Raw genomic sequence first — 15,345 nt, 5'->3', positions numbered from 1 at the left:
ACAAATTCAAAGCAGTTCAGCACCACGGATAGCGACCTCTTTATTTTAACACCCACTTTAACCATTTCTACTCAGAGCCTGTATCATTAGCTAAGTTGAGTAAAACTGGCACAGCGGCCCACATGTTCAAAAACACAATTTCAATATGAAGTAATATAGACCTACTCACCACTATTTGAAGGGCATATGATGAGCCTTGCACTCTGTGAACTAGTCCACGATGCTTTGTATGTTCATTTCCTTTGCTCTGTCATTCTGTATGGACATCATGGCAAGTCCACTCAGTCTCTCCTGTCCCACTGTGCTCCTCCAGTGGTTTTTAATAGGTTTTAACTTGGAGAATGACCAGGACACGTGACTGACGTGCGTGCACATACTCTGTACAGAAACCTTGTTGTATACATATGTGATGCTTGAAAAACTGAAAAATGGCAATGAAGGAACCGCAGTTAAAGCTTGTAAATAGTAGTATAGTAGTATGTAGAAAGCTTATCACCTGAGGATGTGGCCACTTATTTAAGGACACTCACTTTAAATACAGGTGAACAATTGAGAGACCCATGCAGCATTCCTGAAAACAAGTGGTCCGACGTGCGCTCCTTGTCCGATGTTCACTGGCCAGATATTTATACATATCTGATAGAAAAACCCAGTGTTTAAACAAAAGAAAACCGAAAAGTATTAAGTATCTAGATGTTTATAACTACTTACACATATGCACCTTATTTAGTATGCATACGTCACACAAAATGGGTCTATATAACCCCAGTATAAATCTGCATGAAGGGTGACTGCCCATATTCTGGGCACAAGTCACAGGAGGGCCCGCCTTCTCCAGCTCCCCTGAACCTTGGTAGAGGCTTGGCTTCAATAAGTTCTACCTCCTATCAGGGCCGCTCTGGGGCCCGGGCCGGGGGCGTGCCGCCCTCCCAGCACCCCCTTTGCTCCACCCCTGAATGTAGCCCTACAGTGAAATCTGTCTCTGAACTTTACCTATCTTGATGAGGAATAAATCATAATAATAACAAAAAGTTAAAATTATTATTATTATTAATAATAATAATAATAATAATAATAATAATAATAATAATAATAATAATAATAATAATAATTATTATAATAATAATAATAATAATAATAATAATAATAATAATAATAATAGTAAGCACACAAAACAACATCTTATTTTGGAAAAAATAAATACCATAAATTGAACATATGGCAGCAATACAACAAATTAATAAGCCTGAAACGATGAAATGCAACTTGCTCCAACTTTAATGATGAGGGTGATGTTGAGCGGCTGTTGCTTATAACTTCAACAATACTGGTTTGATACTTGTTAGGAACAGAATGTGATCAAGGATGTTTGCAGTGGTGTGCCGTGCATTTCACACCTAGGCCTTCAGTGATGTCCTACACTGAATGAATCCACCTCTTAATACCATAATTATGACGCCGTCTCTCGAAACCATACATTTATACAGAAACAAACATAGTCGAGTACAACTACTTTATTTCCAGAGCATTTAAAATCAATACATTCGTATTAACAATTAAGAGTAGTAAAGTAAAAGTTATATGATCGCTTGGATACTGTCACTACTTAAAAATAAAAGGTAATTAGTCTACAAAAGTCCACTAAACAGCACATTGTCGCACCCGTGAAGCAGTTTCATTCATTCATTTCTGACAGTGGTGAAATGGTGTAGCCTACTCCTTGAACGTTTGATATAGATTAAAGTGAAACAATTCAGTCCCTTCACTGAAGTCACAGGTGCGCCAGGTACCGGCACATTATGGGCTCTGTCAGAGAAGGCCTTGCTGGCCCTGACGACCCACCACTGGATGTTTGTAACATTTACTGTTAGTGTTCACCAAGGTACGTTTTAGTGGTTCAAAAGCCAATTGTAAATGCATTGTATACATAACAGGTTAATTACAGTATGCTTTTGCACAACTGTAACAAAATGTACATTATATATTTTACTGATATATCCTCTACATTAGATTTATGATATACAGTCATGAACATTATCATTTAGGTCTACTTTTATTACTGAGGTACTGTACATGTAACAAAAATTGTTGTTTTACTTAAAAACACTATACAAAGTGACTATATATGTAATTCTGCATATGGTAAATTATTTATTGAGTAATTTTAATGCACATGTGCTTGAATTATAAACACTTCCCTGAAACCCTTGTTTTTGTAAATCTCATTTAATCAGGGTGACAACACTATTTTTATGATAAAAGAATGCATAAAGTATGAACACAAATGACACATGCCTGCCAAATATAAAACAACGTTTTGAATGTTTAGATAACAATTTGCTTTTAAGTGTATAATAATTAATTTAATCACCATCATAATTGGACATATAGCAGTCATACAACAAATTCATCATCCTAAAACTGTGAAATACGTTTTGAGAATTTGAAAGTCTGAGTCTTTAATTGTTCTCCACGCAAAGTTTTGCTAGCGCAAAGCAATGTAGCTCTTATATCACTCCAAAAAAAGAACATTTAGAACATTCCTTTCAAATTCCGCACTTCCTTTGATATTCTGGCCTGTCATTTCTTCCTTTGATGTTCTCTGTGGCTAGGTGAATTCTGACACAGTAGTACTGGAGAGATATTACAAAGAATTGTTTAACGGCAGTGGATGTATAGCGAGCACAGGATTGATTTAAAGAGAATATCAGAACAGAAGTTGTTGCAAAAAGAAAGAAGCTTTGAAATGAGTGGAAGTAAAAAAGTAAGTGGACTTTTCAGAAATATTTTGGCTTATTTAAAGTCTAGAATTCATAATATCACTCTAAATGAGTTGTAAATGACTGAAAAGCTCTCAGCATTTCAGCAGTAAATAGATTTTGGAATACTCATCATGTTACCTCTGTAAATTTGTTCTACTTTGTTCCTTGTTGACTGCTAAATAAGTTTAAATACATCATTTACTGTGTCTTATAAGAAACGCTAAATCCTGAATGTTTCCAGTGAAGCAGGGTGAGCAGGTGTGGCTTAGGGTTAAAATGATGACCTTCACAGTAAAAAGGAAAAAGTCCACTTTGAATGAGATCCTTGGAAACCTCTAAAATTGATGAATCTATCGAGATTTTTTTTTTCAGCGAATAAAAAATTTCATTTCAGAAGCATAATTATTTATTTAATATGAAATAAAAAAAGCTAAATATTGTAAAGATTAGGGGTGTGCATTGCCATTATGCTGACGCTACAATTTACGATGTGCATGTCATGATACAATATATTCCGATACTAAACCATCCATTATATATCACAATATCTGTAAATACAAATTTCACCTTTACAACAACAAAATGGTATGAAACACTATTTATTTCATTTTTTTTTCAAACTTGTGAAAATAACTAAATGGTAACTAACTGTAATTCATGTATCAATAACAAAAACGAGTTCTATGTTAATCAAACTATTAAGTTATAATTTTCAAATAAATGCTTAACCTTTGCTTCTAAATCAGATTTTGATTCTGTAAAAATCTTAAATAATTTAAATAAAAGTAACCACATACATCTGTCAAAGTGCCCAGTATGTTTTATGAAAATAAAGTGCAATCAACTTCCAGAGAAAATGCATTGAGGAGTGAGGTAGTTTAACAAGGTCTGATGGTTCGTTCACTGACACCTAGTAATCGGGCGTTTACGTGCTATGCTAATGTTAGCACATTTAAATGTTTTTTTTGTTGTTGTTAAAAAACACGATTAAAAAAAATGATTTGGACATTTTTTGGATCAATACAATGATCTTGCAGTGAAATATCGCAATCTATTGCCAAATCATTTTTTTCTTCCACCCATTCTGTGCTGATTGTTTCAGGTTTGCACAACGTCTGCTGGGCTTTGTTTGCTGCTCTGAAATATCCATTAAAAGCTCAATATTACAAAGACTTGTTCACCGAATCGTGTGAATTTAATGTATTTTTCGTAATACATTTTTCATTTGTTTTTTCCATAGTTGATACAATGGGTACAGGAACAGTTAGCAGTTCTTTACATACTGGGTAAGAGCATGTGGTCGGTCACATTGAGTAGCCATTGTTTCTGTACATATCATCCCATCCCTCCCCACACTCTCCTATGCATCCCCACAGAATGCAGCCAAGGCTTAAGACCACTATGAAGAAAGAGAATTAACAATAAATAAATGAAATAGAAACACACACACACACACACACACACACACACACACACACACACACACACACACACACACACACACGGTCCATGAGTCCTTTGACCCTCATATTTGCGAAAATTCTCAAATAAATTTGTAAACTAAAAATAATTATAAAACGATGCGCTTCACATCTACCTCCTCCATCATGACGATATCCCCAGAGATAGTATGGAAAATGTATACATATGTATATATATCATCAAAATATACAGGTGAAGTAAGTAACATTGTAAATATAATATTAATAACATAATACTTGACAAAATGAAGGCAGAAAATAGACAAGATGACATTTACAACATATTGGTAAATTTCACTCGTAACTTTGACCAGCAGTTGATGTTGGGTGTTTTGGCACTGTTCAAACAAGTTGTGGAAAACTCCAAGTGGGCAATATCCCTGTAACCGAGAAGCCATTCCCTCACTGACAGTGTATGGGGTGGTTCCCAACGACAAACTATTATTCTTTTGGCAGCTGTCAGACCAGCCAATAACATACACTTGTTTTATACAGATAATTTTAAAGATGTTGTTTTATTTAGTGAATCTAATATGTGTACACTAGTCTGTTTCTGATCCATCTTCTTCTCCTCCAGGTGGACTTCAAGGTCCCAGCTCCTTCTCCTCCTGGTCACCATGGAGAACCTGGAACCTCAGCTTTCCCCTCCTCCTGCCCCTCAGCACAACCCACCTCCAGTCAGAAGCAGCTGGATGGAGGCCCCTCAGGGCCACTGGATGGGAATTCTTCTTTCTTAGGGCCCTGCCAGCCAAGGACCAGAGTGAACCTGAAAGGAGTAGTGTGCTGTGAGACAGAGGGAGGTAAGCAATAGTATGGACGTTTACACACTAAACTGTCCATTATTAACGCCTTCATCTGTGATCTGTGTGTGTGTGTGTGTGTTTATTATTGGGGTAGTTTCTTCAAAAGTAATTAGTTACTAGTTGTTACTAGGGATGTAAGGCTAATGGGAATGTGATGAAATTCTGCAATAAAAAAAACAAAAAAAAAAAAAACGGCGATATAAAATTCAAAGATTCACAAAATCAAATCAAAGATTAAAAAGAGCTCAGTAGTGAGATGACATTTGATCCTCCTGCTTCCCGTAGCAGCTCAGAGCCTGCATTGTTTACAACATGGCAGACATCGTGGAGGCTTCGTAGATACTTATCTAAGCCTATTTTATCTTAGTCACTCGTCCTTTCTGCGTCTCAACTTCAAAAAGCCACTGGACCTCCACACTATATAGTTTTCTCATTATCAATAAATTTGAAAAAAGATTGAGGTTTTAAAATAATCAACACAGAACATTTTTAAATGACTATATCTTAAATCTGCTTGGGAGGTTATATACCAGAAATAGTTTATGTCTTATAAATCAATAAATAAAAACAAAGTGTTACGGGTCCCGGTTGGCACGGTGTCCACGTTAACAAAGTGAATGTCTTTCAGGCGCGGCTTAACTATCGCGGGAATTGCGCTAAATATCGCGAGACTACCGTGGCGAGGCGGCTCGGCTCTACCGCTGTTAAAATCTTATTAAACTAACATCACAAGTTACACAACTTGTCAAAACAAAGTGACTAAGTGACTTAGAAGTAATTCAAAGCCTAAAGCTTTCATTAAGAGTTGTTTTAAATTAAACACTAACCTGTAAAGTACATGTAAAGTGTAAGAATAGAAACCACGCTGCACACTCGTCTTTTCCCAGATTGCGTATATGCGGAAACAGGAAGTGAGTCCACACTAATGCAACCGGGGAACTGCAATCTCATAGTGCCGAAGGTTCCGCTCCTCCACAATATTGTTTTCACAGGACTACTTTTACTAAGTACACAATAATAATTATTATAATAATAATGAGTGGCATCAAAACAATTATTTATAAAATAATATCAAATGTGGTTACCTTTTTTTTGAGTGTACCACACGCTCCCCAACACAAAAAAAGTGACTCCTGACACTTGACTTAAATAACTCAAAAACTTTTATAATCTCTTAAAGTCTCTTATCAAAAGGATACCTCTGAAATGTCTTTAAGTGTCTCTTCAGTTCAAAGTCCAAAAACAGGGGATGGAGTATGGGGCCGGTAAGTAAGGGTTTGGTGTTGGAGGTGGCGGGTAAGAGCGTTGGGAGTAAGGGGAAGGATGATACAGAAAAGGATATTGTGCCGTCTGAGCACCGACTACGTTTACCACAGGACGAGGTTGGTACGTGGGCTGGCCCAGGGATGGGTAGGTGAAGACCACATTTGGACGCCTCTGCCTGGTGGACCGTCTTGGTTGGGGTGGTGACACAGGCTCTGGTTCAGGATGGTGTTCTGATGCAGAACCAAGAGTGGGTTGTAGAACATCCCCTTCCTGATGAGGCAGCTGGGGTTCTTCCTGGTTGCTTTCCGGTTCTGGTTGGTCCATATCTGGCTCTATGTTTTGAGCTTGTTGACCTGGTTGTTGGCCCTCAACTTGTGGATTTCTGGGCGTACGAAACCAGTAGCAAGGCACATCATCTTCAGAGTCACTTGCCTCAGGGCTTAGTGTCTGTTCAGGAGTCTGTGGTCTTTCCGTGGACTTTCTGTTTCTCTTTTGTGTCATTGTGGCAGGATTTTGGACCGTTTCTATTGGTAGGTTATTCACTTGTAATAACAGGTTTCTGTGCAGAGTGCGGACGGGGCGACCACCAGTCTCTGGACTTACTCTGTAGACCGGATTGTCTCCAACCTGTTCTCTCACCATGTAGACAGTTGGTTCCCAGTAGGATCTCAATTTGCCAGGTCCACCCCTTTCGCTGAGATTACGTACGAGTACCCTGTCTCCAGGCTGTAGGGTTACTCCTTTGCATTTCTTGTCATAGTTTGTTTTACTTTTTGAGCTTGACTGTTGGCTGTTTGCATTTGCTATTCTGTAAGCCTCTGTCATCTTTCCTGCCCACTTTCTGACATATCCTTGTGGCGTGTCGGCTCCATCTTCTGTCATAAGGCCAAAAAGAAGATCTACTGGGAGACGAGGGTGTCTACCATACATCAGGTAGTATGGGGAAAAGCCTGTGGCCTCATGCTTTGTAACATTGTAAGCGTGGATGACTTGGGGCAAATGGTCTTTCCAGTTTTGCTTCTCTTTTTCTTCTAGTGTACGAAGCATTTGTAACAATGTGCGGTTCAGTCTTTCAGCGGGGTTGCCTTGTGGGTGATAGGGAGATGTTCTAGAGTGACCCACACCTGCAAGTTGCCTGAGAGAATTAAAAAGTTCATTCTCAAATTCCCGGCCTTGGTCGTGGTGGAGTTTAGCGGGGTATCCAAACTTTGGAATGAAGTCATTGAAGAGTCGGTCTGCTGCTGTTTTGGCGGCTTTGTTCCTGGTGGGGTAGGCTTGTGCGAACCTGGTGAAGTGGTCCAACACAACTAAAATGTACTCAAACCCACCTTTGGATGTCTCTAAATGCAAAAAGTCTATACACACGAGCTCGAGAGGGGAACTGGATGTTATACTGCCCATAGGTGCTCTCTCGTGTGTTGTTGGTTTTTTTTGTTTAATGCATGGGCACTTTCTGGTGACATACTCTTCTATCTCTCTTTTCATGAAAGGCCAATAGAATCGTTCTCGGGCTAGACTAAGGACTTTCTCCACTCCTACATGACCCATGTTGTTATGTAGGTGTGTCAACGCTGTCTGCCGGTAGGTAGCTGGTAAGACCAGTTGTTTGCGTTCTGTAGTTTTTCTATACAGAAGGTCGTTGTCTATATGTAATCTACTCCACTCTCGTAAAAGTCTTTTTGTGTCTGTGTCAAGTTTACCTTTGTTGTCTTCAGTTGGTGTAATGTTGTTCTCTTTCATATCTAAGACTTTTCCGATGGCAGGATCAGTTCGCTGTTCTCGCACCAGTTCGTCGTGGCTGATCGTGTGGAGGGGTTCTTTGAGGGGCTGATTAGGTGAGGCCAAGTTGAGGGCTGCTACCCAAGGCACATCTCCCTGCTTGGCTCTTCTGCTCCCTTCCCAGACTGCACCCACTGCCTCCTCTGATAGCTCCTCAGAACACTCCTTCATGAAGGTATTGATGTCAAGGGGACAACGAGAGAGTACATCTGCATCAATGTTGACTTTTCCTGGACGGTACTTTAAATCAAAGTGAAAATCTGCTAATTGGCCCACCCAACGATGGCCGACTGCGTTTAGTTTTGCTGTGCTGAGGATGTACGTTAGGGGGTTATTGTCTGTAAAAATTGTGAAATGTGGGGCATAGAAGAGGTAGTCCTTGAACTTGTCGCAAACTGCCCACTTGAGGGCTAGAAACTCAAGTTTGCCGCTGTGCAGGTGGTAGTTTTGCTCGGCCGGGGTTAGCGTACGAGACCCGTACCCAATAACTCGCATTTTGTCATCCTGCTTTTGATACAGGACTGCTCCGAGGCCTTTCTGGGACGCGTCCGTGTGAAGTATGAATGGGCGGGTGAAGTCTGGATACGCTAACACTGGTGGTTGGGTCAACATGTCAGTTAACTGTTCGAGTATCTTTTGGTGTTCCTCGCTCCATTGCACTGGAGCTCGAGATGATTGTTGGGGGTACTTTGCTCGGCCTCTGGTTGATTTAGATTGCAGTGTGTCAGATTTGATTTGCAGTAGGTCGTACAGGGGTTTGGCGATACTTGAGAAGTCCTGCACATAGGTCCTGTAATAGCTCAGGAATCCCAACAGCTGTCGGACCTCTCCAACTGTTTGTGGTCTTTTGTGTTTGAGCGCTTGTACTGCCTCAATGTCTTTGGGGTCCACTTTCACACCATCTGCGGATACCAAGCGTCCCACATATCGGACCTCCTTGCGGAACAGCTCGCACTTCTCAGGCTTCAATTTCACACCATGACGTTGTAAAGCTTGTAACACTTTGCGCAGCACTTGGACATGTTCACCAAACGACCTGGAGAAGCATAGCACATCGTCGAGGTAAGGGATGCAGCACTCATCACGGAGTGTGTCGAGCATCTCCTCCATGCTTCTTTGAAAGGCTGCTGGCGCATTCGACAGCCCGAAGGGTATTCTCACCCACTCGTAGAGACCCCATGGCGTGGTGAATGCGGTCAGGTACCGTGATCCTTCAGCGATGAAACCCTGGTGGTATGCCTTTCCCTGATCCAGGATAGAAAACCAGCTGTAACCCCCAAGCGAGTCTGTGAGGTCCTGGATTCGGGGAAGCGGGTGACGATCTGGCACAGTTTTGTTGTTAAGAAGGCGATAATCGATACACAAACGTAGGGTTCCATCCTTCTTTCTCACACAGATGACAGGGGCCGCATAGGGCGACTGTGATTTTATAATCCACCCCTTAACCAAAAGTTCTTGGATGTACTCTTTAACCTCACGGTAAAGAGGCTTTGGGATGGAGGCATAGGCCCTTTGAACTGGTGTGTCATCTTTGAGTCTGATTTCCATCTGTAGCGATTGGATGCAGCCTATGTCGCCACTGTCATGGGAGAACGCCTCACACTCTTCTTTCAGTACTTTTTCTACTGCCTGTTGCTGGTCTGGACTCAGGTGACTAAGATCGACCGGTGGTAACCAGGGCTCAGTAGAGGGAACGTTAGGAGAGGTGGCTTGGTTCACCTCCATGGCTGTTACTGTGACTGGCATGGTTTGAGTTTTGAGCAGCTCTGCCGTGCCTGGCTCAATCACTTTAACGACATGCTGGATGGTGCCTAGCGTTGTTCTTTTTGGCAGAATTATTTCATGTTTTGAGTGGTTGGAAATGGGAATCTTCACAAAAGGTCTCGCAGTATTCTTGATCTCTAAGAGTCCTTCTCCAACACTCAAGTGTCTTAAAGCAACATTGTCTTCTGCAGGTTCATAAAGTACAAGGGGATCAGCAATGTCAAAGTTCTGGGGTACTCTGCACCAAACCTGTACTGCTTTACCGGCTGGAATATTTACATTGGCCTTGCCAACTCTTACTGTGGCTGGGCCACAGTCATAGCTTTGTGGCACTTGTAAGGAGTTAACCATGGCTACAACTTGCTCCTCATCCATACCAAAAGCCCTGCGCAGGAGACTAAGCAACGTGGCATTAGCAGTTTCATCTGACTCTTGATTTTGAATAAGTGATCCTAACACATTAGCTCCAACTAGTGGCTGGGGAAGTGACAGCTTACTTACAAGGAAAGGGGCCTGTACAGTAAGATTCGGGTCTTCGTGACCGGTGAGAGTGACTGTGAGTTCAACCCACCCATCATAAGGAATGGCATGGCCATTGACTGCATAAACTTCTAGCCCATCATTCAAAAGCTCCTGCAGTGGTCTCACTGGGTAGCTGGGAATGTGTGTCCTAGCCCACTGTCTGTCTACTATGCTCACTTGTGAACCAGAGTCAAATAATACTGTCACAGGATAACCATTAACCAAACATTTCAAGAGACTTTTTCTACCTACTAAGGGAGCTTTGTGGCTCGCGGTGCTTTGACAGGAGGATGCATCCGATTTACTCATGTTGCGTTTGGCTTGTTTCCCTGTCTGTTTACTGCGATGTATGACTGTGTTGGCAGGGGCGGGCTTTACTGGTTGGGACTGGGGCTCTGTCCCGGTCTCTGGCTGTCCCTCGACAGAGGCCGATCCCAGTTTCCCTGAAACTTGGTCCGCTTTAAGCATCCAACCGCTCTGTGTCCTACCTCACCACATACAAAGCAGTGACTACAGTCTTGTGCGTTTTGTTCAGTGCACTTTGGGCAAATGGCTGTTCTCTTGAAGGGGATTGCAGGTCGGTTGGCTGAGGGCTGGGGGACATTACTGAAAGGTGGTAGTGGGGGAGGAGGACGTGGACGAGTATGAGGAGGAACTTGGACAGGTAGAGTTGGGGAGAAGTGGTAGGGATTTGCTGCTTTGTGTTCCATTAAACTGGCCATCATATTTGTCAATGTCTCTACTTGGGCAGTGAGTTGTCTGATTATTTGAGAGGTTTGGTGTTCTTTAGCTTTCTTTTCATCAGTTTCGATTACAGCACTTTGAACTTGTACTGTTTTTTGTCGATGCGTCTGGCCTAATCTTCGTTGGTGCTCATTCTCCTCACTGATTATTTTGGTGACTTCCCTGAGGATCTCTTCATCTGTGACATTCTTGTTCAAAGTTAGGGGTCTCAGTCTCTGCCTCATTTCAGCATGCTTAACTCCCAGGCCTTGGTATATTGTGTGTAGGAACACTTCCTGTATGGTCTTTGGGTCATAGGAAATATCTGTGTTGGTCTGTTTTGACTGGAAATTTAACTTCTGTTTGAGTCCAATCATACGATATAGGAACTGTTGAGGTGACTCTTGTTCTGTTTGTCTGGCACACATTAACTCCTGGAACATCTCAGTTGTCGCTTTCTCCCCAAGGTGGGATCGGAGGAAGCCCTGGAGTTCGGGGAGGGACAGTTCATCTTTGAGCATGAGCATGTCTCTGAAAGTACCAGGTTTGACAATTCGTAATACACCTCTAACCACTTCTGCTTCACCAAATCCCTCCTTTATCCCCTCTTTGATCTGCTTTGTGAGGCTGTTGTAGCTGATTTCAGCGCTACTGTCTCCTATTTGTCCCCCAAACACTTTGAATTCTCTGCGTGGAAAATAGGAGAGGTCTCTTACAGTGACTGGTCTCTCTGGGCTGAGTTGTGTACGAGTGGAAAAATGTGGGTTACTTTGATGGCTTGGCATTACAGCTGGTTGGGGAACTGTTGCTTCACACTGTTTCAGTCTCTTCCCTAGTTCCACATATACTTTCCTCAGCTCCTCTATTGACTGTGTCTCTGTGCTCACATTTGCATTAATGTCAACTTGGTTTTCAGGAGAAGATGGTGGTTCTGATAGCATGTTTGATGGATGGGGGCTGGGCCTATTTGACACTGCAGCTCCAGAAGGTGTGTCAACTGTATTGATTTGAATGGCCTGGCTGATTAAGTCATCTAGTGCCAGCAGTTGACTCATGCCTTCATCCTCAAGTCCTAGGAGAGTCTCTGACTGGATGTAGGAGGCAACATAGTTCATGCAGCTCTCTTCATCATCCTGACTGAACTGTGTTGTGTCTCTGCTGTCGGCAGCGAGGCTACTTGCTAGCTCAAAGAGTTGAGTGCTTGAGAGCGTAAACAGGCGTCCCCTGATGCTCCATGCAAATTCCTTCCGTGCAGTCGACATTTCTGTAACCTCTGGCGATGCAGCTCTGCGGTGGCCAGCGTGCGTTGTTTTCCCGTTGCGGCAGTGCAGCTCCCTAATGAGGCGAAGATCCTTCTTACCTTGATCTCCCTCTGTGGATTCCCACTGGCTGACTTGACTGAAGCCACGCCTTGGTCACGGACGTCTAGTGGTTCTGATATCACTGGATCTGCCCCTCGAAGACTGAAGAGGAGAGATCCCGGACGAGCCCCCACAGTTTGTTACGGGTCCCGGTTGGCACGGTGTCCACGTTAACAAAGTGAATGTCTTTCAGGCGCGGCTTAACTATCGCGGGAATTGCGCTAAATATCGCGAGACTACCGTGGCGAGGCGGCTCGGCTCTACCGCTGTTAAAATCTTATTAAACTAACATCACAAGTTACACAACTTGTCAAAACAAAGTGACTAAGTGACTTAGAAGTAATTCAAAGCCTAAAGCTTTCATTAAGAGTTGTTTTAAATTAAACACTAACCTGTAAAGTACATGTAAAGTGTAAGAATAGAAACCACGCTGCACACTCGTCTTTTCCCAGATTGCGTATATGCGGAAACAGGAAGTGAGTCCACACTAATGCAACCGGGGAACTGCAATCTCATAGTGCCGAAGGTTCCGCTCCTCCACAATATTGTTTTCACAGGACTACTTTTACTAAGTACACAATAATAATTATTATAATAATAATGAGTGGCATCAAAACAATTATTTATAAAATAATATCAAATGTGGTTACCTTTTTTTTGAGTGTACCACAAAAGCTCTAAAAAAAGTATAAGGTATAAAAAAATTTGGATCTCCACTGTAAATACTCGGTTTATTGACATTGTTGGAAAGTTTTCATATTTTGGTAAATCCTTGTGTTTAATTGGATGTGTAACATTATGTGTTGGTTGAAACAACATGTGCTCACTGATGTATTTATTTCCTATGTGATGACAGGTATTCTGATGGTAGATATCAAATGGCGAAATAGAAGCTACGTGGGAACTCTGTTAGACTCCACACAACATGACTGGGTTCCTAAAAGGTAACCTTGAGCTTTCCTCTTTAAATCAGATCCTTTTATTCACCCAATACTTTGGCTGATGGGCTATATAACATGAAATACTTCTGGGTCCATTTTTTTTCTAAGAATCTCATTTCTATGTTTAATTCCTTTCTCTTGATCCAGCTTTTCTGAGTGGCAATCCAAGAACCCTGAGCTGCGTGGTGGCCGTGAACCAGAGAAGCGCAAGCGAACAACAGACGGGGATCATAACTATGCAAAGTGTTCCCCTGAGCCAAAAGTTAAACGTATTTCAAAGCATAGCAGCTTTTCTGAGTGGCAATCCAGGAACCCTGAGCTGCGTGGTGGCCGTGAACCAGAGAAGCGCAAGCGAACAACAGACGGGGATCATAACTATGCAAAGTGTTCCCCTGACCCAAAAGTTAAACGAGTTTCAAAGCATAGCAGTGGTAAAGGACGTAAAGCTGGAGTTTGTCCAACAAGTAAACAGGTGTTTGCTGATAGAAACAGGGTACCAGCTGTGTACAGACGTGCATCATACCAACTCCAGGCTCCACAGGCTGCCCATGAGGGAGATGGACTGGCTCCTGCTGTCTCAGGTGAGCCCCACTCCATGGGGGCATCAGAGACGCGCAAGACCCCCGCGCGGCTACGCAGGCCCCCTGGTCACCTAACTGAGTATGTGGATTGATGAGGTCACCGGAGGGGGCTATGTGATGCTGGTGTTGTGACAATGAACTGACCCCCTGACAAAATTGGCACCGCGGGAAAGTGCACATATTCGGCGAGGGTGGGAAAATGCTGTTGAACATCTTATAATAAAAGAAAGAAAGGTCTGTGTGTGTGTGTGTGTGTGTGTGTGTGTGTTTGTGGAGCAAATATCTCCCCGACACGGTATCTGTTTCCACCAAAAACTTTGTCAACGGCTTCCAATTACCCCAAGTGTGTGCATCCGTTATTTTGGAGTAATTTGGTCTTTTCAAAATGTTTATGTTCATGTTTGTTTGACCGTTCGCAGTTTAGTCAAAATACACAAAACTAAATATTTATACAAAAATACACAAAATGACTATAGAATCACACTCCAAAGGCAACAAAAAAGTTAAATTTTACAAAAAATGCACAAAAAGACAAGAGAAAGATACAAAAACACACATAATCACTCCAAAAAACGTCTTTTTTTGTGTGTGTGTGTGTGTGGAGCGAATGGAGAGAGTGAGAGAGCGAGAGAGAGATTAGATTTTACAAAACACTTTAAGTTTAACACATAAAGACTTAAAAATCAACTCTTAATCCATTCAACTACAAACAATATTATTAAAACACGAGCACTGTTTAAAAGTGTCCAATGTGTTTAAAAAATCTAAAATCTAGCCAGAGTCTTGCCCTTATGTTGATCAACCACACTGCCTCAGCTTCTTGCCCTTTTCTGTTCTCTACTCGGTTTTTCCTGCTTATCTAAACTGCCACTTTTGCCTCACCTGAAAGGTAGTTGAGGAGCTGCCACTTCTTTTTGTTTTTTTTTTTGTAGGCAGCTCCCATGATAAAAACCCTCTCAGTAAAAACCACATCAAAGAAACTAAAAACCAATGTTAAAAGAGAGAAGAAGCTTGTGAGAATGTCACACTCTGTAAAAACAGGGAGTACAGTCTCTCGAAGGCAACAAAAAGGACAAGTATTAAGAACGGCAGGATAAGAACAAATAAAAGCATTGGATGCAATAGCGCCATGTAAAATCCTCCACTGGAGGTCGGTGGTCCTCTTTTTTCGGGGAGGTTTCTCTCAAACCCTCCACTGTGGGTCCGCTCCATTTGTCCTCTGCCTGTTTGACCACACAGTGGGGGGGGGGTGTTTGCACAGTCCGGCCTTGTGGATGGCTTTTACACAGTTCATGTACCACGTTTTTTTATCAACTTTGTGCAATGTCAGTTTTTCAGACTGTGCCGTTTCCAGCAAGGGGC

General features: G+C 42.1%; 1 protein-coding gene across 1 annotated transcript; it reads left to right on the top strand.

Annotated features, from left to right (window-relative positions):
- The first annotated feature begins 2,634 nt into the window (after positions 1–2,634).
- On the top strand, positions 2,635–14,075 carry LOC114462195 (zinc finger protein 608-like). The gene is made up of 4 exons (XM_028444892.1): positions 2,635–2,764; positions 4,821–5,043; positions 13,318–13,405; positions 13,550–14,075. Exons 1-4 carry the CDS (start codon positions 2,672–2,674, stop codon positions 14,073–14,075), a joined length of 930 nt encoding a protein of 309 aa, XP_028300693.1. The 5' UTR covers positions 2,635–2,671.
- Positions 14,076–15,345: the final 1,270 nt, after the last annotated feature.

Source organism: Gouania willdenowi, chromosome 4 (genome assembly GCF_900634775.1).
Source record: "Gouania willdenowi chromosome 4, fGouWil2.1, whole genome shotgun sequence".
Taxonomy (NCBI): domain Eukaryota; kingdom Metazoa; phylum Chordata; class Actinopteri; order Blenniiformes; family Gobiesocidae; genus Gouania; species Gouania willdenowi.
Note: the sequence above shows the minus strand (reverse complement) of the source record. Positions and strands in the feature narration are given on the sequence as shown.

Excerpts from the sequence above, each read along its gene's own strand:
- LOC114462195 (XM_028444892.1), top strand. The coding sequence starts at position 2,672 with ATGTATAGCGAGCACAGGATTGATTTAAAGAGAATATCAGAACAGAAG. Across the intron at positions 2,765-4,820 it reads AAATGAGTGGAAGTAAAAAA|GTGGACTTCAAGGTCCCAGC; the intron begins GTAAGTGGACTT and ends CTTCTCCTCCAG. Across the intron at positions 13,406-13,549 it reads CATGACTGGGTTCCTAAAAG|CTTTTCTGAGTGGCAATCCA; the intron begins GTAACCTTGAGC and ends CTCTTGATCCAG.